The 25,098-nt window shown below is 58.3% G+C and overlaps 1 protein-coding gene across 4 annotated transcripts in view; it reads right to left on the bottom strand.

Moving 5' to 3' along the window:
- Positions 1-25,098, bottom strand: part of RAP1GAP2 (RAP1 GTPase activating protein 2) — a 66,403-nt gene that overhangs the window by 23,369 nt on the left and 17,936 nt on the right. For all 4 annotated transcript variants that reach the window (XM_082328533.1, XM_082328534.1, XM_082328535.1 and 1 more), the window contains one exon: positions 6,822-6,906. In XM_082328533.1, coding sequence (XP_082184659.1) covers positions 6,822-6,906 — 85 coding nt within the window. The remainder of the gene's footprint in view (positions 1-6,821; positions 6,907-25,098) is intronic.

Raw genomic sequence — 25,098 nt, 5'->3', positions numbered from 1 at the left:
TCTCAGGGATCAGGCGGGGAGAAAACCCAGACGGCTGCCAAGTGCCGCGGGGCGCCCGGCAGGGCCGCAGGCGTGGGGCTTGCTGAGGACGTGGGGCAGAGCCGGCCCTGCTGGGAGCAGAGGGATGGGGTGCGTGTGCCATGGCCCCCATGGTCCAACCCCGCAGGGCCCCTGGCAGGAGGAGGTCTGTGCACACAAACCAGCAGCAAAAAACTTCCCTTTGGAAATGAAACAGGCCCAGCCTGATCAATCCAAAAAAGCAAATAAATACTCTTGCAAACGAGACACCTACGGCAGCCCTCCCCACGCCCCTTACCTTGCAAGGGGCAAGCCCTGGGCTCTGCCTTTCCCCAGCTGCGGAAACACCGGCAATGCCGCTGACGGCAGGGCTGGGCTGCCCCGTGCAGGGTTAATGGCCTACTTGCCAAATGAACTAAAGAGATTAGCGAGCCCCGGGCTCCAATTAAAAAGCCCTGTGTGGCTCCTCTGGAGAGCAGCCCGACGCTGCAGCCAGGGAGCTCGCCCTGCTCCCCCGGCGCGCCGCTGCCCGGCCGGCGGGCTGCTGCCTCCCTCCCCAGCCGTGCCGGTGCCCCGCGCCTTTGCAGCCCCGTGAGCATCCCAAGCCGCTGCGGCACACACGGGGCACATGGGGCACACAGCTCCTGCGCCTTTGGAAACACCTAGTGCAGGGGGCTCAGGGACAGCAAACCCAGCCTGGGAAGAGCCCATCGCTGCCTCTCCAGGAAAGGTGCTAAAGCCATGTCTGTCCTGCTCAGCCCTGCTTTCCCTCAGGCTAGGGGGGACTTCAGGAAACCCTGCTCCTGCCCTGATCTACCTGCGCTGCCCAAAGGGGCCCCAGTCCTGGCGGTGGCCAGCACACCGCTGAGATGCTTTGGGTCTCGGCAGGCACCGGCCGCCTTTCCCACTCAGTCCTGCCATGATGTTTGGATGCAGCAGACATGGGTTTGACCCGAGCGACCGGCACGGGCACGGCCCCACCAGCACACACAGCCGCAGGCAAATCCTGCTGCGCCAGCACACACCGGCCTCCCGACTCGCCGGGCACCTGCGGGGTCACCCCTTCGGCACAGCAACCGCTGAACCTCAGCTGGACGATCCTGATCCCTCGTCCGGCTTTTCCTGCTCTCAAGTACACAGAAATAAATTATCTAGTCAAACTATGGCCGTAAACATTGGGGCACTCCCAGTAAACTAGTAAGTGGCTTTTCTGGAGACATGAAGCAGCAGCCCCGTCCCTCCTCTCCCCCATCCATCGTCCCCCCACCTCTCCCCTAACCCGCGTCTGCTCCCGGCCAGCCGCCGCGCTCCAGCCGCAGCGGACGGGCTCACGGCTCCCACAGCCGAGGAGAGGCTGGGGCCACGGCAGATGCTGCCGGTCCAGGAGGGAGAGCAGAAAGCGGGATCAGCCGCTCCGACGCTGCCAGCTATCAGAAACAGTTTGCAGAAGAGGGATGTGAGATTTGGGGCAGAAGGGGTCACAGCACCAGGGAGAAAGGCATGGGGGAGTGATTTTTGGTGAGCTCTTAAACAGACCGAATTTCTCAAAAGATAAAAAAGAGAGAAAAAAAACAGAGGAGGAGATGAAGAAATTCAAAACAAAGACCAAAGGGAAACCTCAGAGAGATTTTCTTTCAATAAATGTGGCAAGCAAATGTTAGTTTTACGGCAGGAGCAGCCTAGGGACTGCCCTCAGTGACACCAGCTGGGATGGGGGAAAGAGGCTGCCACACAGGCGGGGACTGCCGTGGCTGGGAAGCAGCCCTGGCCATGTTTCTGGCTTTAGACTATGCCCCGTTTTTATCTACTGCACCCATGGGAGGAAGAATGAACCCCGGGCCCAGAAGAGCTCTGCCCAAAGCTGGGAGCACTTTAAAAAGGTTTTTCCTTATTTTGAACTTGGTTTAGATTCCAGTTTATCTTCAGGTCTCTGCCACAGACAAACGCTCTTTGAATCAATTAAAATAGTTTCCAGGTCCCACTCTGCCAGCAGCCAGAACCAGAGAAGCAAACCGCACAGCAGCACCGGATCCACCTGCTAAAGCAAGTTCCAGCAGAAAACGCGTACCCGTATTCCATAAAGCAGACAGCAGTCTGTACCCTTTAGGGATTTATGCATACTTGAAGCCAAGCTTTACTGGGCCACAAATATTTTGGTAATTATAGCGGAGACAATCGGAGCTTTGTGACACCCAACAGAAAGCAATGTCCCCTGCCATGGGCAGGAAAGGTTACGCTCGCCCCGCTTGGGTCGCTGAGACTGCTCCAAACTAAACCTGCATCTGCTCCTCAAATGCACCCAAAGGCGACACCAGAGCGGACAGCCGCCCACCTTCGGCAGGACCAACCTGCCCAGTAGCTTGTCCTAACGACCTCAGAAATGCAAAATACTCAACCCAAAATGGTATAGTCGTTATTCCTTTCCTGCTCACATGTCCTCACCACTGAGTGTGCTACGCTGGCAGCAAGAGGGGACATACAGTCACGTCCCAGTGCTCCAGCACAGAAAAGTACATGATTCCTCTCCATCAGCACCAGGCAAGACACCGGGTCCGAAGCCGAGCCGCCTGGAGCACACAGCGTCTGCTCAGCCTCCCCAGCACCCCAGGGACGAGTTCAGGGAGCAGGTACCTGTGGACGAGGAGCGCTCAGAGCAGAAGCTGCAGCGCAGCCGCTAAGTGCCTGCTTTGAAGGTTTCTCAAGAAAATGACACCCAGAAAGAAAACCCTGCAGCAGGCAGGAGCCATCAAGGATGGAGCGCGGCGGGGCAGAGCTCTGCCCAGCACCCCTCCCCAGCAACCCACCGCAGGTCGCACAGCACTCACCAGCAAGCCCCGTAAGAAATCCATCATCTTCCCAGTGTCGCCTCCTCGGCATCAGCCACGCAGCCACGGCTGCTGCCGCAACCAGACTTCCTCATGGGCGCTTGGCAAGCGCGGCGGCGGCCGAGCGCCAGCCCAGCCATCCCTCCCCAGCCCTGACACCTCCCTTCGTTAATGTTTCTCCAAGCCAGAGGCACGGCAGGACTGCTGCTTTGTTATTTCAAAGGGTGGCTCCCCTGGGAGGCAAAGTGCCCCAAACAGGTTGGGCAGGAAGCGGGCGAGGGTTTGCAGGGGACGGGCAGGCTCCTGCCCCCCGCTCGGCTCCTGCCGGGATGCACAGCCCAGCAGCGGGATGCGCTGCGCCCCTCGGGAGGGCACTCGCGTGGGAGAGCTGCAGCGGGAACCGGGCACTGGGCAGGAGGCAGAAAATCCGACCTCTCCAGCTGGAAATCTGTATGCACAAAAAAGCCACAGCCCTTCCAAAGGAGCTGAACGAATCCCAACCTTAAATCCTCCCAGAGTCAGCTCAGGACAACCCAAGCTGCTGACCCAGGGGCTGCAGAGTAGGCACCAGCACCCACAGGGCCTTCTCATCCCAAAACCGCCCGGGGAGGAGGCAGAACACGACTGCTTTGGCCAGACGCCTGCGCAGCTGTGCCGCAGCATGGGCAGTGCCAGCTGCTGGGGACTCGCTCCTGTCCCTGCTCCCACTGCCCGTACCCACCCCTCGTCCCTCTCCGTGACACGAAGCCTTGCAGAGATCTCTGGGAAGCACCTTAAAGTCTACCGAGAGCGGGGCAGAGCAGGATGAGCACGGAGGATATCGACTCAACGCACTCATGCTGCGCAGCACCTCATCACAGGTTCGGCTGCCCCAGCGCTGAGCCACCACCCGGCATCCCCTGCGCTGACCGCGATGGTCAGGGGACTGAGCAACGTCTCCAGACGGACCAGGTCTCTGGCTCCCAACCACAAAGTCATCCCAGGTTTCCCTTCATCAACCTGATGGTTCCTTAATCCCTGACATCTCCTCCCCCAGGCATCTCCAGTTCCAACTCTTAAATGCCAGCAAACACATACCCAGCCCCTGCCTTTCAAGAGCTGATGGCAGCCGAGACCGAAGCGGCAGCAGGGGCACAGGGAAGCTCCGAACAAGCAGATGCACAAACAAAACCCAGCGGCCCACGGGCAGCCCCCAGCCTGAAGACAAATGGGATTATTCCCGTTTAGCACCTCTGGAGCACCCTGCGCCTGGCAAAGACACGGGATCCTCCTCTACCACTGCCTGGCCGGGGTGCCAGCGCAGGCAGCCATCACCGCAGCGGCTCTGCCATCACCAGCGCCGCAGGGACTGAGGGCTGGAGGCAGGGAGCACACGCCGCGGGCTCCCAGCTCTGCCTCGCCTTTCCAAAAGGACAACCTGTGCCATCTGCAAAAGATGCTGGAGCCCTTTAATCCTACTGTAAAGCAGAAGTCGTCAGTAATCACCTTTTAATTGCTTTAATCACGTGATTATAAAAACGAAGAACCAGCAATGAAAAAAGCAGCCTCCAGCCTCGCCGTGGAGACCGGTCCCCCGGCGTGTCCTCAGCCAAAGCCATCGCCAGCCTCTCCCCCAGCCACAGCACCCACAGCGAGACAGGCCCATGCGGCTTGCGATGCGAGAAGGAATGGCCATCTTTGAGATGCATGAAGAAAAAAACTCAGCGTTTGCTTTTGGGGAGCTTACGTTACCTGAAGCATATGGAGTAGCATCTATACACTTTTTTCCATGCAGGCTTTCCATAGGTTTCCATGCCAAGTTTCCCATGCTGAGGGAAGCCTTGAGCTGAAGTTTAAACACCATTGAAGAGCTCGACCTCCCGCTGCCCCGCATCACCTGGCTCCAGCCGTACCGGCCCTGCCTGCAGCATGCCTGGGGTCTCGCCCCCCATAACCCCTCCTGCAGCAGCACCTCCTGCAGCAGCACCCAGGCAGGGAGCAGACGCCAGCACTGGGGGCCACCTCCGCACCCGCGCAGCCAGGCTCAGCCTGCCCGGCTCGCAGGCTCATTAAAAGGCAGAATTCCCATTTAAAACATGACAAGGCCAAAGGCAGAATCTCTCAGAAGGCAGGTGCTGCTGTAAAGCCTGGGAAGGCACGAAGGAGCACGGCAGCAGGACGAGCCCCAGGGACGCTGCGGGGCTGCAGCGCTCACGGTCACAGAAAGTCCTACCTGAACGCCAGGCAGGTGTTACCGAGCAATTTACCACCTTTCTGCAAGGTAAAATAAATTGCCCCAGCAATTTGTTTCCTCCCGCAGGGGCAGGGCGGGCAGGCTGGGGCTGTGGAGGAGCCGCAGCGCTCGCCCAGGACGGCCCACGTGAGAAATACCAACTCTTGCGGCTTCCCCGGCCGTGCGCAGGCAAGTGGGCACCGGGCGTCCCACCGCGGGATGCAGCAACACCCCCGAGGTGAAATCCCTCCCAGCCCCCGGGAGGGCTGCTCGTTGCCCAGCACCATCCTGGGAAACTTCTTGTCCTCTGAGGCCGGTAAACGGCGCGAGGGCTTTGGCTTCCCCTCCTCAGGCAGCAGCCCAAGGCCGGCCAGGAACGCTGCTGGCACAAGGAGCAGGAAGCACGCTCTGCTGCTGGCACACCAGCACCTCCCGCGCCCGGCACGCTGCACGTCCCCGGGTATGCCCTGCAGGCGGGATCCCCCCTCGCTCCCCATTTCCCACGGTGCCCCCAGGATGATGCCCCCGCTGCCGGCAGGCTCTCCCAGAGGCACATCCCCGCTCCCGCCCTGCAGCCGGACGAGGTGCCACAGCTCGTGTCACCAGTGAACGGTGTCGGCTCCTGCCTGCTTCATGCACCCAGGCCATACGCAAAACCCTAAATAAGCCCAATTGTCAGAAGGTCCACTAATAAACTCCTCTAACTCAATACTCTATTTCCAAGCCCACTTGCTCTTAACGACCATTTAACCAGGTTCTCATCACCTCGTAAGCCTCACATTCATCTCATCTTCTCCAGCTTAACGAGTAATTTCCCGGGTGGCAGCATATTGAGCGCTCTGCAGCAACCCGGGGGAAGAGCTACAATTGCCTTTGCCTGCAAACTCTGGCATCGCAGAAACGTCTCCGGTCCCTCTGACGGAGGCGACTTTTGGTGAACCCCTGTTGCATTTTATCCTATTTTCCCATTCATTTCCATGTCTCAGATTGACTTTTCCTGCCAAATTCGCTCTGAAGCTTTGCCCCAGGATCACCGACCCGGCTCTCTGCACCGCCCTGCGCGACACAGGGCTGCACATTCCCCGCTCCCTTGAGACTGTTTGAACAAGATAACTGCGAGCTGGGAGCTGTGGAGGTGCCAGTCAACCTTGGCTCAAGCAGGACCAGCTTCCAGGTCTGACCAGGTTGCTCGTGACCTTCTCCAGTTGGGTTTGGGAACACTGCAGAAGGGCAGAGCCCTGCAGAGGCAGCCTGGCACGGGCAGAGCGGAGGGGAAGCGCCGTGTCCTGCGACCTGCTGCCTCCGCCACGGCAAAAGGCAGCGGCCCAGCGGTCCCCGGCAGGAGCGAGCGGTGAGTTGGACCCCGCCAGCAGTGCCTGCCTGCCGGGGATGCACCGTCTGCCCCGTGCTGGCAAGCAGCCACCCGCCGCGGTGCCCGGGGAGGGTTATTAGGATAACAGCACTGGTATTCCGCACCCTGCTTGGCATCGCCGCTCGTGATTGCGTAACATGAGCGGCAGCGCAGGATGGGGCCCGCCGGCACGCACACCCTACTGCCGCTGATGGTGTCTGAACACGCTGCAGGCTGAACTCCAGAAACCACCTACTGCTGCTCCCTCGGGAACAGCCCAAATCCGTACAGCCGCTGCGTTGGAAGTGCCGCTCCTCACCAGCTTCAGTTTCCAAAACCGGCACCTCGGCTGGACCGCGCGCCCACAGCCCGGCACGGCATCGTCCAGCCGGCACAGTGTTGCCCGCACACTCACCTTCATGGTCGGCGGGGCGGTGAGCGGGGGGGACAGCGGCCGCTCCGGGACGGTCACATCCGTGCTGTTCAGCAGCTCCTGTTTCCTGAAAAACCAAAGGCAGGCATGTCAGCTTCCCCCGTGCCCCGAGCAAGAGCGCGAGGCAGGAGATAAGGGCTTATCTTCTTTGGCAAAGCCGCGGGCGTGTGGGCTGCCTGTAAAATAATATCTTGAATCTGAGAAAAAAACAAACAGATCACATAAAAAGATGATAAAAGTCATCTGAAGAGCCCCGCGCCCAGGGCGGGCCCGGACCCCTCGCTGCCCCACCGAGCGCCCAGGCTCTGTCCCTGGGAGCCAGCCGGATGCCGGCCGCAGGGCGGGGGCGCGGTGCTGGTGCTGGGCTCTGCCGGACGGCGGAGCAGGGACAGCAGGGCTGGGTTTCTATGACAACCCATCCCCACGGTTTCCCCTCCATCTGGCACCCTCCCTGCCTGGGCAGGATCCGCGGCTGATCGGCCTCCCAGCAGCCCAGGCGCCATGGACGGTGGAGGAGGCTTCCAGCTCGGCGATGCCAGCATAAAACCCAGGGGCTCCCCGGTGAGGGTCCGGCAGGGCCCTGCTGAGGGCAGCTCCGCCACAGGGCACCTGGGCACCGGCGGCAAATTTGGAGGCAGCGAGAGGCGTCATGAGGACACGAGACCCCCGGGGAGCTGGGAGCAGCCCCCATGCCACGGACCTGCCACAAAAGCATCACACAAAAGCCCCCCAGCCTCAAAAAGGCACAACCTCGGCCCTCCACCAATTATCTGATAAAAACACCCTGTCCCCTTTACACCAGCGGCTTCCCAGGCAGACAACCAAGCCGGCGCTCGCGGTGGTACTGCCAGATGCTACTCTGGGAGTCAGAAAATCTGAGATTTAATTTAGTTTCCTCTCGTCCCTGCCAGGTTAGTCCTGCAGAAACTGGGCCAAAACGTCCAACTGTTTATCTCGCAGTAACGAGGTTTGGTTCCCATGGCAGCCCGCCCCGGGATGGCACGGCACGGCGTGCACAGCAGCCGGGCACTGATGCCCGCCGGGGCCCCCTCCAAAACAGGCAGGTCCTGCCAGAGGGTGCGCACCCAACCTCCTGCAACGCCGGCCCTTGCCGCCAGCCCCACCGCCTCGGCTCCTGCCCTCCTCCGCTGAGTCCCAGCTCTCATGACAGCAGGTGACAACCACATGCTGGTCACGGGGGAGGCGCGGGTGCCTGCAGCCCCTCCTCGGCAGGGCCGTGCGCCGCGGGGACGCAGCGGGGATGCAGTGGGGATGCTGTGGGCACTGCAGGCAAGTTTTCTACAAGCCCGTTGGTGCAACGGCGAGCGCAAAACTCCACTATTGCCTGCGCGAGCAAAGGAGCGGCTGCTTGGCTGCGTCCCTGCTAACGAGAGACCGAACCGGAGCCTGAGAAGGGCTGGCTCCTGCTCCTCCTGCCTGCACCCACAACTGCCCTTGCTAATAGGCTTCTCCTCTTTCTGATGAAACTTGACTCCATCTCTTGAAACACATAAATGTATATATGCATACACACACATAAACATATGTACATAGATGAGCTTTCAGGAGAAAGCCCTCTGCACACTGCGGGTTGCAGGACGGCACTGCAGCCTCCCGCCCCTCCGCAGCCCCACGCTGCAGGATCCCAGCCTGCCCTGTGCAGCGCCACAGCCCAGACCAGGGATCTGGCAGCTCTCCCTGTCGCTGCAGGACCGGCTTCACGGCGGAGCAGAGGAGAGCAGCCGGAGCCAGCGGCGCCTCGGAGCCCGCGTCCCTGCAGCCGGCACGATTCGATTTGGCTGGGGGGGCTGTCAGTTGTCAGCCGGTGCTGTTAATGTATCGCATGTACGGAGACAGGAGAAGCAGGGAGCTGCAACGCCCGTGACCAAGGGAAGGCAGGGACCAACAGGACGCAGATCGATAGTTCTCATTAGTCAACCACCAAGGAACAAGAATTAATGAACTTCAGTTGTAGCCAGGGGAACACCAGCTGGATGTTGGGGGAAACTCAGGGCTGGAGTTCAAGCCCATCAACCTGTCCCGGAGGTGTAACAGCAGCCCATGCAGGGCACGGGGGGATCAGCACGGCGTGGGGCAGGACGGGGCAGCGCTGCAGCCCAGACCAGCCGCCGGCACGCGGGGACCCGGCTCACAGACCCCGGGGACCCGGCAGGCCAAATCCTCCGACACTTGTAATTAATTGCTGATTGCACTTCTCGGAGCCCGGGGCGGCGCAGGCGTGCGGGCAGCAGGGCCCTGCCGTCAGGACTTATTTCCCTTGGACTCGGACGACCCTGCTGGGCTCCTCCCGAGGCGTGGGCAGCCGCAGGCAGGAGGAAGGTGGATTTTTTGGCCCCTGGGCTGCAATGTGATGGAGCAGGAGGAGCAGAGCAGAAAGCTGCCTTGTGGCTACAAGGGGCGAAGGCAAAGCGGGGCCAGCGGCACCCGTCACCGTTGCAGCTGCAGGGCACTAAGGGCTGCGGCACCGCCTGGGCTGTGCCAGCAACGCAACCACAGGCGGAGGCACTGGGGGAAATACCCAGTGGTTTGTGTCCAAACGTGAATCCGGACCATGGACTGACATTTACATTAAGCTAATATACATCTTTTTTCTTTCTATTTTTTAAATCAGAGCAGGTCAAATTTGCCTCGCGTTATTACCTCTCATTTAAGCTCTTGGCATCTTCCAGTTTTTCAATGCAAGAGATTAATTAAACGATGTGGGACTGTGTATGGGCAATAGCAGGATTCACGTCCTGCCCGCCCGTATTGTTTATCGAGCTCCTTCCCTTTCTCCTCTCCACAAACTCACTGTGACTCCACTGCTGAAAAAAATGCCGAGGATGACGGATTTTTACTGTTTGCTCTTTGACTTTCTAGGACACTAAAGCACAGCCTGATCTGGAGTGAACCACTCATCCTTTGCTCTCCTTGCTTTGAACCCTGAGCTCCACCTGATTGCACTAACCTCCATAGTGGCCTCAAAGGCATAAAACGTATCAGACTTTGCAAAGATTAAAGTTACAAGGATGCACACAAATAATTTGATTTGATCTGGGATTTGTAGCAGGTTGCCATAGCATCATATTCTAAGTATTATAAAATCACTCACACAACTTAACAACGTGTTCCTCTGTCACATGCTGATTGCTTCTTTGAGGCCAAACTGCTGGAAATGCTCCTGCAATTCCGGGGAGAGCAAAACAAACCCATTCACCAGCCATCGCTTGTAATTAGCCCCCGTGCGCTGGAAATATGTTACGTTAAACTGCAACCACTGACTCGGATGATTCAGTCTGCTGTCAGCTATGGGGTCAAGGGCCATCAGCCTAATTCCCAAACAGATTACCCTCACACGATGATAAATGAATCATGAGGAAGATTAGCACGTCTTTATTTGTGCACTGGCGTGCTCACACGGGGAAGCAGCCTCCGGGGATCTCCCCTGAAGGCAACGCCAGAGCCAGCGGGTGCTGATGGCAGCCCCACGCCGTGACCTGGTCCCCGGCTGGCACCAGGGGTACAAGCGTCTGCAGAGCCCAAACCGCAGCAAAGGTCCCAGGCGTTCACGCCAGCAAGGATCGGGGCCAGGGGACGCTGTGCTGCTCCCCATGGCACCAGCACCCGGCTCCCACCCACTGCAGGGCCCCTGGGAAGCAGCCCCAGGACATCCATCCCCCCCGGGGCGTTCCCTGCAAAGCCAGAGACCGGCCAGGCAGCGGATGCTGGTGGCCCGCGGCGTGCAAGCATCACTGCCTCCGCTGCACAGCAGCGTGGCCTCCCTCGCCCCGCGGGGGCCAGGACCCTCCTGCGGCACGGCCCCCGGCGTGCTCTGCATTAGCCCTCCCGAAAGGCTCATGGCTCTACCACCGAGTCCTGCACCGGGATGGCAGAAGAAGAAAATACATCTCCTGCCTGAGCAGCCTGACCACAGACACGACGCAAGAGGGCAATTAAGCAGCAGGGGAGAGGACAGGGTGGGGAGGGACGGCAGGAATAGCGTGATGAGCTTAAGCCTGGTCTTGGCACGGCACGGCTGCAATAAACGGCCTCTGCAATCACTCCGCACTCGCCTCTCCCTGGCACCGCAGGAGACGCGCGTCTCGAGGACCGATAACATATCCAAAGGTTACGGTGCTGCGCTCGCTCCCCGGAGGCAGCACCCAGCGCCCAGCTGCTTCACCCGGCCCCCACGCCCCCGAGCCCACCCTGGCCAGGGCTGGGCATCAGCGCACAGGATGGGCGAGAGCATCCTCCAGAGCTGCACGGCTGCACACCGGCCTTCCCGGAAGGCATCGCGGGCATCATTTTTGTAATTTTATTTCTTCATTTTTCTCATTAGGCAAATTAAGAGAGAAGGAAAAGAAAGAATTAGAATCCTACATACTTAGTAAATCTAATTAAGGAAATACCTTAATGCAGTTATGCGGGCCCAACTGCAGGGTTTCCTAACAGAGACCATGAGATCCGCCCCGCCGTCCCGGCACGGCTCCCGCGTTCCCCCTGGGGCTGTGCTGGGGGGGACCCCGCTGCCGCCAGCCCCCACCGGGAAGGCACAGCCTGTGCGGCCGGGGCCGCTCCCCCTGCTTCGCCCGATGGGGGAGCAAATGGGGACTCTTCCCCCCATTTTGAGCGTGTGGGCACTGAGTTTGTAACACTGGAGAGTTCCCAACACAGCAAGGGCAGGCAAAGTCCTTCTCTTGTCTTTAGAGCATCCTCGATCACATCCCAAAAGCACCTACAAATTCATATCCTGAATTTGGTAAACCTCGCCGACATACTGAAATTGTGATTAAAATGTCCCGTTCAGTACAGAGCCAGGGCTGCCGGGACCCCCGGAGCCCCCCGAGCTTTCCCAGCCGAACCCCTGCCTCCGAGCGCATGCTTCCCTCCCACTTTCTCCCTCCGAAGCCTAATGAAAAACTTCTAATGCATCCCACCTTCTTGTTTTGTTCATCTGATTTACCAGACAGGCTCTAAATTGACACAGTACGTTCATATAAATTACACGTGGGAAGGGGAGATGTCAACATATTATCTGATACAGCAAAGTATTTCACACTAAGTGGTTAGCTCTACCTTTTGTTATGCTGTGAAAGCTAAACATGGAGCATTGCAGGTTCCCTTTATACCTACACTTAATTCTGCAGATGAAACCTGGCCTAAGGAGGCACAAAACTGTTGCAGCAACAAGTTCAGCCTGTCTAGATGCTGTATCCTTGAGAAGGACAGCAAAGATTATCCTGTAAATTAACAGCCTCTATTTTTGGACCCATCATTTTTTTGTCCTTGATGGGCATCACCTTGCCAGCTGCTCCCTTTTTAACTTATTTAATATTCAATGCCCAGTGTCTTCAGTTTTCACGGGGGACTGTGCTTCTGTATTGCTCTTCGTCCTCGCACCGCCCCACATCAAGTCCCCGTCAGGGGGTGGGTGGTGGGACGGAGCCCGGGCCGCTCGCCCTCCCTCGCCAGGAGGGTCCCCTCCATCCCCGCTCCCTGCAGGCAGGTCCTGCGGCTCACGGCTGGGACCGAGCCTCCGACACCCAGTTCCACCAGTGAGCGCCTGCTGACACCCCAGGCACGGAGGTGGCCACGAGCCCTTGGCCGGCTGCTCATAAGTTGCAAAAAAAACAACTCCCAATTTTTTTTTCTCTTTTTTGCAACAGAGACAAGGGCACCGTGCTGAGATTTTACACCTGGAAATCTGCAGTGAGTGCCTGAACAAGGCACCTTACTCTGACTTTGAACAGCTCCCCATCCAATCCCGGGGACTCCAGGCAGGCGAGATCTCGCTGCATCATCACTCAGCCCGGGGAGGACGTCTGCAGAGGACACACACTGCTGCAGGGCTGTCACGGACTTCAGACAGCCCTGGCACTCCACAGCCACCCCAGACCTGGGTTTCAGCCTCCCGGCCACATGCACCCAGCGCTGCGAAGCTGCCGGTGCTCCGAGGCTTAAACAGGCGCCGAGCCCCGCCGTGGAACATCTTTCCTGATAAACTCATTTACCCTGCTATGTCCTGGGCTCAGGCTGAAGCGTTACCTTCTTGCATTGAAGCCTGAGAGTCAGCAAAGAAAAAGCGCAGCATTTTCTGGTCTAGATTTCTTGCAATAAATCACGTATTTGCAAATTGCCAGCCCGCATCTGTGTGCACACGCAGCCTCCCTGACTGCGCAGCTCCCACAAGCGGGAACCAAAGCCCTGCTCAGAGCAAGGTGACATTTAACTGCCAATGAGTTTAGCTTTAATTACTCCTCTGCACCGAGAATATTGTTGAGAACAGTTCGGAGCGTCCCGCGCTCGTGCGGGCCGTGCTGGCTGTGTGGGTCACCGCTGCGCCGCGCATCGCCCGTCCGGCGCGGGGCGACGGCGAGGAGCTGGCTCCTGCTTTGCCTGCACCTCTACAGACACCGGGTTCTTTCCAACCGGCCAAGGACTTCCCACTGGTCTGGCTAGGAGAGTAAGGCTCGATATGCAAACAATGCTGGAAAGAGATTTTTATCATTTACAAATTTTGTTGTCTGATCTCACTTGCAGGAGCAGCGAGAAAGCGGTGATTTCCCACAGCGTTTGGGTAAACCAGCCAAGGCACTCACGGACCTTTTAAAACCAGAAGGCTCGTCTGAGCCGATTCCCGACAAACACGAGCCAGCGAGCCTTGGGCAGCCGTTTCTGAGCTGATTCAATAATTTGCAAATTACAGAGAACAGCTCCCAGAAACCAGCGTCTCCATCCACAGGCAGAACCGACGCCGAAGGGCGAAGGGACGCTGTCCCCGCCTGGGCGTTCGTGGCCGGGGCGGGAGGTGGAGCGGGACGGGGGAGGCCCGAAACGCACGGGACGCTGCTCCGGTGAACGTCCCGCTGAAAGAAACGGGGATGAAAACTGACTTCAACAGTGCAAAGATTTCACTCAATGGCTCCAGGAGAGAAGACTACCCATGAGTAGCCCTCGCTGAACTAAAGAGTAACCTAGCAGCAGAGATAAAAGACGTTTGCCTTATTCCCAGTTGCCTACACCGCAGCTGAGACCGATAAGCAAACAGAGGGGTGCACCCACACCAAGGCACCCACCCATCGGCTTTACCCCGCGAGAAGACCATAGGCCACCACAGCATCACCTGGCTTGCACGTGGGACATTCAGGAAAATTGATTTAGATAAAAATACCCAGTTACAAATTGCAGGTTTCTGGAGCGGGACCAGAGCCAGGAGGAGCCCCGAGCCCACAGCAGCGGCAGCCCCCCAGGCCCCAGCTGCTGGTGCACATCATTCCCGCCCCCCCTCCAGCTCAAGCGCGCAGGACAGGCACGGACAGACTGACTGCAGGCGGGGGGGGCAAGGTAAGCATCACCCCGGCTCTGCGAGGGGAGCTTGGTGAAGTCGATTTGTTGTGCTGCACTTTGCTGGGTTGCTAACAAGAAAGGGACATGGGCCACCAGGGACTCTGCAGCTGCCACCGATCCTGCCAGGCTTGCATATGGCTCATGTAAAGCAAAATTCAATTGCAAACGCAGAACAAAGACCGAATGTAGGAGGAAAAAAAGAAAATAGGAGCAGGTGGAGGAACAGAGTCCCTTTTGACGATGCCGCTAGCAGCCCCTTCCTTTTCCTGCAGATTATGTCACTTTGATGGCCCTGGCAGCTTGCATAAGACGAAGCAACCGCCGTAAAGCACTGCTTGAATTCTTGCAATCACTCCCATGAAGGCTCCTCAGTCCACAGCAGACAGGAAAAAACCTCCTCAGGGTCTTGTTCTCCCCTTAAGATGTCTGTGTGACTCTCGTTGTCCTCAGTAAACTCTGCAGTTTACTACACTGAGAGGGTTTGTGCTCAACATGATGGTGGGGAAAAAAATTCAAAAAAACAACCCAGACTCACACATCACCGGCCAGATTTCTGTGAGAGTTCAGAGCCAGATTTTTTCTCAGCCCTCAAGTGTCATGCTGAGCTCATTCATAGAAACCTGGTACCTAGGGGAAAGATGACTCTTTGAGAAACGTCTTGCTCGGTGTGATTGGTAAAGCACTCCCTTCTTTCCCTGCCGTGTTTTGAGGCGCACACGGGATGGCCAACGAGTTTCAGCAGGGATGATGTTCGGAGGAGCATTCGAGCCCCGCCGGCAGCACAGACCTCCCCAGCACTCAGACGATGCTCCCTACACGCAGCACGTGAAAGCGGGAAAAGAGGCTCTGGACCACAGAGCACTGGGGGGACACGGGGGCCCCAGCCGCCCCCGAGCCAGCCAGCCCCTCCAAAACATGCTGGTCCGTAGCTGGAGCCCACAGCCCACGGGCTGAACTACAACAGGGACAGGCCTGGGCTAAATGAGCCAAAACCCAAGGGGCAACAGCAGGGATGGGAATGGCTGAGCCTGCCGGGGCACCCCAACACAGCCCCCGCACCCCGCATCCCAGCCGTGGGTCACAGCCGTGGGTCACAGCCGTGGCGCGGCTCAGCTCAGGTCAGCATCCAGCTCTGCCCTTTACTCAGGACCGTCAGAGCCTGCGGGTTGGTTTTTTCCAACTGTTCAGCTTTGATGAACTACCTAAAACGCCAGCAAAGGAGAAGAAAACATCCCAAAACAACAGCAACACATGAACTATACGGGAAGGCCACCACTAAGTCATAAAAGCATCACTGAAATCCTGCTCTCGAGGGCGCCTGTCGTCCAAGGCAAAGCACCTACGGCAGCAGCACCGAAACACGGGGTACGGACCCTGTAACCCAAAACTGTGGGTGGGGGAAGAGCTAAAGCTTCATCCCCAATCGTCTTCCTCTGATTTTTCAGGCTCACAGATTAGGGGTGGGAGAGATACTTTACAGTAAAGACTCCAAATAATCAATTCTTCATTCATATGGGTTTGGTACAAAATCACAAAGTGAACTAAAAAATCAAAACCAAAACAAAACCAAAAAAACCCTCAATCTGCAGCAGTGCCCACGTCGCTTCCACCCCGAATCAGAGGTATGCACACCACCAAGGTTTGGATGCATATTTCTTACTATTTTTAACAACAAAGTTGCCAGAGCAGCACAGTCCTGGAGGAGCGAGAACTCCCTGACCGAGGACGCGCAGCATAAATCAGAGCAGGGTAAATCTTTGAAGCAAACAGCAACTCCCCTTAATGAGCCGGGGGGAAAGCGGAGCCGCGCAGAGCAGATGCCAGCTAACACAATATTGCAAACAGGCTATTTCCTCAAAACACAAAGTTGAACATAAAGTACAATCCGTGGCTTAGTCAATGAAAGATGAAACCATTTGTCAGCTGTTCCCAGCGAAGAGACAAAGCTGTTGAGCTGAGTTACAGCAGTTCGGCAAACACGGCGATCCCTGAAAGAGAACGGTCCTTGGGTCTTCCACGGCAGAAGAAAGGGGCGTTGGGGTTAATCTAACTTGGACAGGCTGAAGCGCAACCCCTGCACATATATATTTATATAAATATGTGTATATACTCGTCCTGCGAGCAGGGCGCCGTTATCCCGTGCCTATTGCCCGGCGCCGGGGTAGCGCTGCCGGCCCGGACACGCACCCCAGACCCACCCGGGGAACAGCCACCACGGACCCCGGCTCGCCCCTCGCCCCAACGCCGGGGACCCGGCCCTGCAGCTGCGGGGGCTCCGCTCAACCGCCCCCACCGGGAGCCCACCGGCCCCGCACCGGCCCCGTACCTCTTCTCCTTGCTCTGCCTGCGGGAGCGGTGCAGCAGCCCGATGAGCACCACGGCCGCCCGGATCCCCGCCCGCCGGGAGTGCATCCTGCCGCCCGCCCGGGACATCGCCGCTGCCGGCGCCGCCGACCGAGCTCCGGCCCCAGCTCCGCCACCCGCGGGGGAGGCGGCGGCGGCGGCGCCGCGTCCGCGCCCGCCTCCGCGCCCGCGCCGCCCTGCGCGCTCCCGCGGGGCCGGCGGCGGCGGTGGGCGCGGGCAGGGGAGGGCAGGGCACGGCTGCGGAACGGCGACCGCGGTCCTTCCCCTCCGCCCCCCGCTCGCCGCACACCGTCAGCCCGGGCTCTGCCGGGGCGAGCTGGGCTTTGAGCGCGTTAAATGAACAGGGACCTAATTTTTCGGTGGCGGAGCTCCGGTGTCACCACTGATGCTGTGTTACCTCGATGCCGAGGTTTTCATAGAATCGTAGAATCGTTAAGGTTGGAAAAGACCCTTAAGATCATCCAGTCCAACCGTTAACCCAGCACTGCCAAGGCCACCACTAAACCATGTCCCTCAGCACCACATCCACCCGGCTTTTAAATCCCCCCAGGGATGGGGACTCAGCCCCTGCCCTAGGCAGCCTGGGCCAGGGCCTGGCAGCCCTTTCGGGGAAGAAGTTTTCCCTAATACCCAACCCAAACCTGCCCTGGCGCAGCTTGAGGCCGTTCCCTCTCGTCCTATCGCTTCTTACGTGGCAAAAGAGACCGACCCCCCCGGCTCCAGCCTCCTCTCAGGTCGTTGTAGCGAGCGATGAGGGCTCCCCTCAGCCTCCCCCAGGCTAAACATGAAAACAGCTTCACCCAGACACCGGCTTCTTTAAAGGGTGAAGTTACATTACAGCTCCTTTAAAATCTGAACACTTGCTCCTGCCTTACAAACGTTTTTTCCTGCCTTTTTCGGCCATTAGCAAACCTTCCCGCTACGGGCCAGCTCTGCGCTGGGCCAAGGCAGGCGCCCGCTGCGCTTGTGCCGGGGATGAGCATCCCTCCCCGCTGCAGCGCTGCGCGGAGCCAGGTCTGGGAGCAGCGCGACAGCACGAGCCCTCCAGCTTGCCGCTTACACGGGGGAGCTGGCACACAGCTTGTTCCAGGAAATATATATATATATTTCATTAAGTAAACTGTAAATGATCTACTTCACAACCTCAGCACCTTTCCCTGGAAGTCTTTGTTGCCATGGTGATAAAACACCCGGGTCTCCCCCCCCCCCCCCCATGTCACCTTCCTCCTCTGCGAGTTTAATTTACACAGGAATTAGACGCAGGACTAGCTACAGCATTTTGAACATGCTCCTCGTTAGAGGGATGAAAACACAGCCCGTGCTGTAGGCACGAGAACACGCAGGCCAAACTCCGGCCCTCCACAGGGCTGAAACGTCGGCATCTGCCCCAAAGCCACCGGTGCTCCGCATCTTCGCGGCCAGCCTCGGAGGGGCAGAATGATCCTACTGCGCCGCCTGGTCAAGCCCGTGGAAGTGTTCCCCGGGTGGGCTTTAACCAGCCCGGCCTCAGAGCAGGGAGAGCACCGGCTCCTGGCGGCAGCGGGGTGCAGGACCCCCGGCGCGGCTGTGGGGCTGCTGTCACAGCCGGACAGGTCGGGGCTTTTGGGGGGACCCTGCTGCAAACAGGCAGCCTGCCAGGGGGGGCACGCACGGGCTGCGGGGCCGACCACGGCCGCCTCGCCACCAGCATCCCGCCCAAGCGGGAACCCCCCGCAGCATCCCCGGGAAAGATGGGGAGAACGGCTCCTCGCCCGGCAGGGAGGCCGTCAGGCACCCTGCAACGGCCCGGCGGTCTCCACAGGCCATGGAGCAGGAGCTGCCTGGAAACCCCCCAGCCGGGGCGGTCAATCATTAACAGCACGTGGGGCTCTCCTGGCAAAGTCCGTAATAAATGTGTTTGCTCGGGAGCAAACAGCTCGCAGAGGCCACAGACCACATCTGGCACCGAGCAGCCGCTCTCGCTGCCTCCTCCTGCCTGCCGCCTCCCTGCCCGCCACGCTTAAGGGGATCGACATAACCTTAGCTCCGGCCTTTTCTATCGAAACGTCTCAGCACCATCTCCCATCAGATGTATTCTTTAAATTCAACCAAAAAAAAAAAAACCACGTCATCACTGTAACCCCTTTATGCATTCTACTGTAAGTCAGATAAAAATACGTGCGATGTTACTTTTGTCAACGTGCCACGTTAATTCACCCCAAAGAACCTGATGGCGAGCGGGTAAGGGGAAAGAATTCCGTTAAGCCCGGGCGCTCCCCTCGCCCTCGCCGGCAGGGAGGAGCGCTTTGCTCGCACTGCGAAGCCTTCAATAAAGTTTCTGTTGGACCAACAAATCCCTTTGTTCTTGCAGAAAATACCTGGCTGCTTCCTCTCAAGCAGAAATCATCAGTCTGACAAATTTCTCAGGCATAGCAAAAAAAAAAAAAAAAAAAAAAAAAGAAGAGAGAAATTAGAACCCATTTCCATGCCAAATTATACCAATTCTCCAGCACCTCATTAGCTTCCAGTTAATGGAGGGGGAGGGGTTTTAATTTTAAACCTTTTACCTCTCGCATTAAACAGGCAGCTTTGAATTTCATTGACTCTCTCTCTGGAGACATTTTCTACCGTCTCTGTTCCCCTTTTCCAGACAAGTTAAGTATTAATCTCCTCTTGTTTTATGCTGAAGTGGCTTTGTATTGATTTTTAAAGATGTTCAATTCTCTCATATTTGGAAATAGAGAATCACTTTAAGCAGACACACTCAGCCATATTTTCTTCCCCACGCAAATAGGGCAAACGAGCCCACGCAGTAACCAATTTCTTCTGGACTTTGTTGCAGCTGATGTGTAATTTATAGGATGAGGGCAAAATAATAAATGGCGAGGGGCTGGATGAAGGCTGGTGGGGCAGGAGCTCGGTACCCGGGATGCAGCCATGCCGTGCCCCAACCTCCTCTCTTGCACAGAGAAAGGGCTGTGAGGGAAACACCGGAGCCCCCTTTGCTCCCCCCACGCCAGCACAAACAAGCTCCTATCTGGTGACGGCAACATCTTCCTCGGAGGCCGTGGGTTTGCTAGGAGGTCTGGGTGCTCAGCCACTGCGCGCACAGGTGAAGGGGCACCGGGGACCTCCTGCTCCCGAGGACATCGCCTGTGGCTGCGACGGTCCCTGAAGAAGCTGCCCTATATTCCTTACGGTCCACTATCTGATAAAAGGCTCCAGGACAGACAGGAGCAGGATGCCAGGGACACCAGGGAGGCAGAGGACGTGGCAGGGCTGGTGCACCTGAACGGCCCCTGCCCTCCTTCCCCAGCGCCTGCTGCTCTCCCCTCTCACGCCCGGTGGGTCCTCCTTGCAAAGGGGCCGCTCACCGCGCACCCCGCAACGGTCTCTGCTTGCCAACCGCAGGAGCGGGGCGGGCACGGCAGGCTGTGCGGCACAGCGAGCCGCACCGCGTGGCCAGCGCGGGCACGGCGCCGCGGGTGGCTGGGGCACCCTGACCCGGGAGCAGAGCCACATCTCCTTGGCTCCCACAGTGCACTGGCCGTGGTGTGCGTCCCCAGCTCAGCCTTTACTCTCTCCAAGAGAGGATCCCCTCAAACTGATCCCAGCAAGGGGCAAGTACTCTGCCCGCATCCCCGTCGGCTACAGGAACACCTCTGCAGAACATCTCCCCGGCCCCATGCCTTGTCCCCCGGCTCCGTGGGCCAGGGTGGCTCCGGCCAACCTTTGGTTCCCGCAGTGATGCCACCAGCGCGTTGCCTTCCTGAAGGTTTGAGAGAGGGACGCCCCGTCGGGGCCAGCACCCACGAAAGCCCTCCAGCTGGTGGCTGCACAGATGTGCCAAAGGATGTCTCCTAGGACAGAAAGCTGCAGCCTGAGAGGCTTAGACTGGAAAGCAGGGAAACTGAGGAGGTTGGGTTGGCCCTGGAGGAGGTCCCCGGAGGCGCTGCCAGCTCCCCATCCACGAAGGTTTCCCGGGCTCGGCTGGAGGGAGCCACAACTCTGCGATGGAGCCTGGACCAGAGACCACGAGCTCCCCCCCTCCCCCCCGCGCTTCTGGGCTCCTCAATCTCCATCCTTCCTTTAAAGATGCAGTATCACCTCTGCAGTGACTAAATAGCCTCCAAGTTAAGCAGCTGCCCCTGTTTTATGAAGAAATAAATATCTCTTTAAAAATGCCCTGACGTTTTTGCTTCAGAGAAAGCAGTTTTGCAGCTAACTAGGAAGCCGGGTCCCAAGGGGCTGGAGAGCTCGTGGCAGGTTAGGACAATTACATGCCGTGATTAATAAATCACCTGGGTGGCTGGCTCATTTATGCAAAGCCTGGCATTTTCTTCTGGACACTCTGCTAAGAAACAAGGATCTGAAAATACTGGATTGTGACAAGATCAAGCCTTCATTCCCGATATTACTGAATCTCCCGCAAATAAATGACACTATTAACATTATTAAGAAGCCGTATATTTATGAAATAACTTTGGCTTTTGTGTCAATGCTGCAGTGAGATTAAATCACCTATCGGTGAGCAGCCCATTGACCTTCCCAAGTCACCTGTGGGTGCATTTCCACCCACGAAGGCCCCCAGGGCCCCGTCGCTCACACCTGAGCCCAGCTCCGGTGACTCAGGGCTTCTCCGGCCAGAGCCGCGGCACTGCCTCGTCAGACAGCCCAGGATAAGTCCCCGACGCCCTCTGTGCCTCCCTTCGCAAGAGATATTTCTGGTTGCCTCGCTCACGAGGGACAGAGCCAGAAATACACGAGCTATGCCAGGCATTTGCCACGGCCGGGCTGGAGGCACGGCCAGCCCATCCCCGCAGCGCCATGGCTGAGCCGCAGCGGCCGGCGGGGCGTCAAGAGCTCTGCCCAGAGATCCCTCCCCACCACCCCAGGGACCCTTCCCCACCACCCCAAGCACTCGCCCGGAGACCCCCGTAGGTGCTTGCCCCCGCTCGAGCGGGACGCGGCCGGGCACGGGCGCCCGCACTGCCCAGGTGGGAGAGCTGGGACGGGGGGCAGCTGCGCCCACACCAGGGACCGGGAGACAGAGAGGAACAAAAGGAGCCGAAGCAGCACGGACCGAAAGACAAAAATAGTAACTGGTTCTCCATAAAGGAGCAGTCACATTCCAATCTCCCTGGCATAGCAAGAAAAGGATTTGGCAGCTTGCAAACTAGGGAGAAAGCGATTATAGCGTTTCAAACGGTGCTGCAGGAAGAGGATAAGAGTGCACCCAGTTTTAAGAGAAGTATCACAAGAAACAGAGCTGTAGATTATGTTACATCCAGCCCTAAGTAATCTGATCAGAGATTTATTTTATGGCTTCGGTTAAAAAGACATAGAGGAAACACCAAGAAAGCATAAAGCTGGCTCCTCGGTGCAGGCAATGCAGAGACAGAAGACAGCAAGTTTTCTCTCTCTTGAAACGGTGCGAGACGAGCGCGGTATGCCACCGGCAACCTTAGCACCCTGTCAATTTAGAGCGATCGGAAGAGGGACTGGTGTGCGCCAAGGCGCGGGGCAGACCCGGCTCTCACCCCGACACAGCCGGCAAGGCTTCCCCACCGCGCTGCAATGCCTAAACCCCGGCGGCTCCCTGCGCCCCGGTGCTGTGGCTGCTGTACAGAAGTACAGGATGGATGTGCAAAAAGAAATTCATCTGCCTAGCTCGACTGGGAGCCAAGGCAATGGGCTTGTCCCCCACCCAGAGCCCATCCCCGTCACAAGTGCACACAGGCATCGACCTTCTGCCTGGCTTGGAGCTGAGCGTGGCCCGTGATGTTTCAGCTCCCCAGAGCAATTACCAGGCTTCCAGGAAATAAGCAGGGAAAGCAATCAAAGCCGCAGTGAAAGAACAAAAATTCATTATGAGCGAACGACCTCTCGCTGCAGAAGGAAGGCAAGGCTCAGACAGGTATTGCCAGCCATTAGAAACGAGCTGGCCCCACACAGGAGCAGCAGGGTCTGACGGCCAACGGCACTGCAGATGCGGTGCCCGTAAGGGCCGGGAGGCAGCCAGGAGGCTGGGTGAGCAGAGCGCAGCACGGGTGCACATGGGCACCCATTCTGTGGTTAAAGAGGCTTTGAGGGAAGAGACTTCAGCATGTAAAGCAATCACAAAAGATGACCTAAAAATAATCAGAGGCTTCGCAGGCCCCAGACCCGACCTCGTGTTGGCTGCACCCTCTGTGCGCAAGCCACCGTTTCCCTAGAGGTGGGGCAGGGCTTTCGCTGCATCTCGTGATGTCCCCTCGCTGTGCTTGCACGCCAAAAGGGTGAGACAAGCGGGCAGCAGCACTGAAAGCACCTCCCAGCACCTCAGAGCAGGCATCAGTATTAAAAAAAAAAAAAAAAAAACAAACTTAAAAAAATTTATAAAAAGCCACAGCAAATGGGCCAAGCCCTTAAAGGACCAGAGCATCCTTGCTTCCACTGCGTTCCTGGCTGTTAGACATCCCGGCTCCCGGCTGCTCCCCTGCCTTCATCAGCACATGTGAGACCAGAGGGTCTGGGGCCGACCCCCCTTGGCCACAGGCCCCACGTGGTGGGGGGCACAGCTTCCCCCAGTGGGGTCCTGGTGCCCTGGGGTAGGCAGCAACAGATACCCCCTCTGCCAGCCCCCCTTGTCCGTGCCACTGCCGCTCCCGGTCCACGCAGACAGGGCAGGGACTGAGCCCCAAGTGCCCCCGCTTCACCCCCAGCCCCCTGAGGACGTCACCTCCAGAGCCACGGCTGGTGCCTGGGACACCTGCATGCCCACGGCCGCAGCTGGGGCGAGCCCTGACCCCGCACACGGCGCTGCACCCTCCAGCCCTGCTCGTGGCAGGCAGCGGGGGGCCCTACGCCACGGGGTGGGCTCAGGCTTTACCCACGCTGCTGGCAGGAGGCTAAAAATCCTCGGCTCCTGCTCTGGCCAACACAGGCCATCCTAAGGGCACGCTGCAGCCCTTATTACTCCATTTTATGAGCACCTCCAGAGCAAAACGTGAACAGTTTTCCCACTACGGTGCCCCAGCATGAAACTGGGCAGTGACACCAGCACCAGAGCTGAGCTCCTTGGGCAGAGCCTGGGCAGTGGCAGCGGTTCCCACGGCACACGTGCGGCCTCCCTGTCTCATCCTGCTGGTGCGGAAACCGGCACCGTGAACACCGGCGGTACTCCCTGCCCTTCCCAAAACCGTGCAGAAATCGGCCAGCAAAGCCACCGCAGAACGTCGGCCGGCAGCGGGCTGGCCGCAGCGGCTGCAGAGGCAGCTCCTCGGCCATGCGCAGTACGTGTCCACGCTGGCAGACACCCAGATTTGCACACAGACCCCCCTGTGCCCCGTGGAGGAGAGCTAAGAAGCAATTTTAGCTTCAGTGAGAGGTGGGAAACGCCACTCGATTAAGCCATGGGGGTGCAAATTGCTCCTTTCTGGGAAGCGAGAGGCTCAGTCCCCTCTGGAACCCCGCTTGCTCTCTGTACTCTGCAGAGAAGAGCAAGACAAGTCTCCCATCATGTACGTTACCCAATGCAATCAACAGTTTGCTGCTGGCAAACAGATCCCAGGACTAGGATGGATGATGCCAAGCACCTTGTCAGTGCTGCTACATTTGTGTTATTAATCAGGCTTCAAAATACACGTGAAACGGGCTGTCATTTGTTAGAGCACTCCAACTGAGGTAAGAAGAACTAGTGGAGAACCAGGGATCAGGCGTGGCTGGATACGGGACAGGGTCTGAGGGCCAGCATGGAGCAGAGGGGTTTAGCCATGAAATCCAGCTGGACACTTCTGCACAGGGTGTTACTGGTAGCCCTCTGATGCTGCTGTAAATCGCAATAGCATGCAGAGTACAAACTAAGATAACTGTGTTAGCGCACCGATAAAAAAAAAATGAATTTGTATTATCACACTGCAATTAAACTTTGAGCGCAAAAGACTGAAAGTGGATGTCCCAACAGGGCCATTCGTACCCCAGAAAGGCAACCCATACCAGGGCACTGGTGACGGTGCGGCCAGGCCATGGGACCTGCCTGCCGTGCGATCCGCATGATGCCCCTTCCTTTCCTCTTCTGCTGAGCAGCTGAGAGAAAAAGGCAGCAAATATTTGCCTACTTAGCAGGCTGGCGGGAGGTCAAACGAGTGGCTATTTGCTCAAGCGCGAGAGCTGCTGGGATTTGCACTGCAGAGCGCAGGTCCTGTCTGCGTCCGCTCCGCCAGCAGCAGCCAGCAACGCATCCCCTCGCCGCCGTGCTCCCTGCACCCATGGGCACCCGTCCCTCGGCCCCTGCACCCGCCAGCACCGGGGCCTCGTCCCCAGACAGCGGTTTGCTCAGTGCCACGTCCTTCTCATCTTCCCTGACCAGCCTTCAAAATCGCAGCCTTTTAATTAGATGATCCGCAAATTATCCCCTCACTTATTTCCTCTGGGGGCCCCACTCCCCGCAGCGAGCGGGCAGGGCTGGACCACGGGACGGGCACCAGGAGGCACGCACCGCGCGCCCGCCGGCCACGCGCGGGGAAAGCTGACCAGCCAACCCAAACCTTAGCCCTCGGCACTCCGGCTCCCGCCGAGGGCAGGG

The sequence above is a fragment of the Platalea leucorodia genome (genome assembly GCF_965183815.1).
Source record: "Platalea leucorodia genome assembly, chromosome: 16".
Classification (NCBI taxonomy): domain Eukaryota; kingdom Metazoa; phylum Chordata; class Aves; order Pelecaniformes; family Threskiornithidae; genus Platalea; species Platalea leucorodia.
This window is presented reverse-complemented; position numbering and strand designations above follow the sequence as displayed.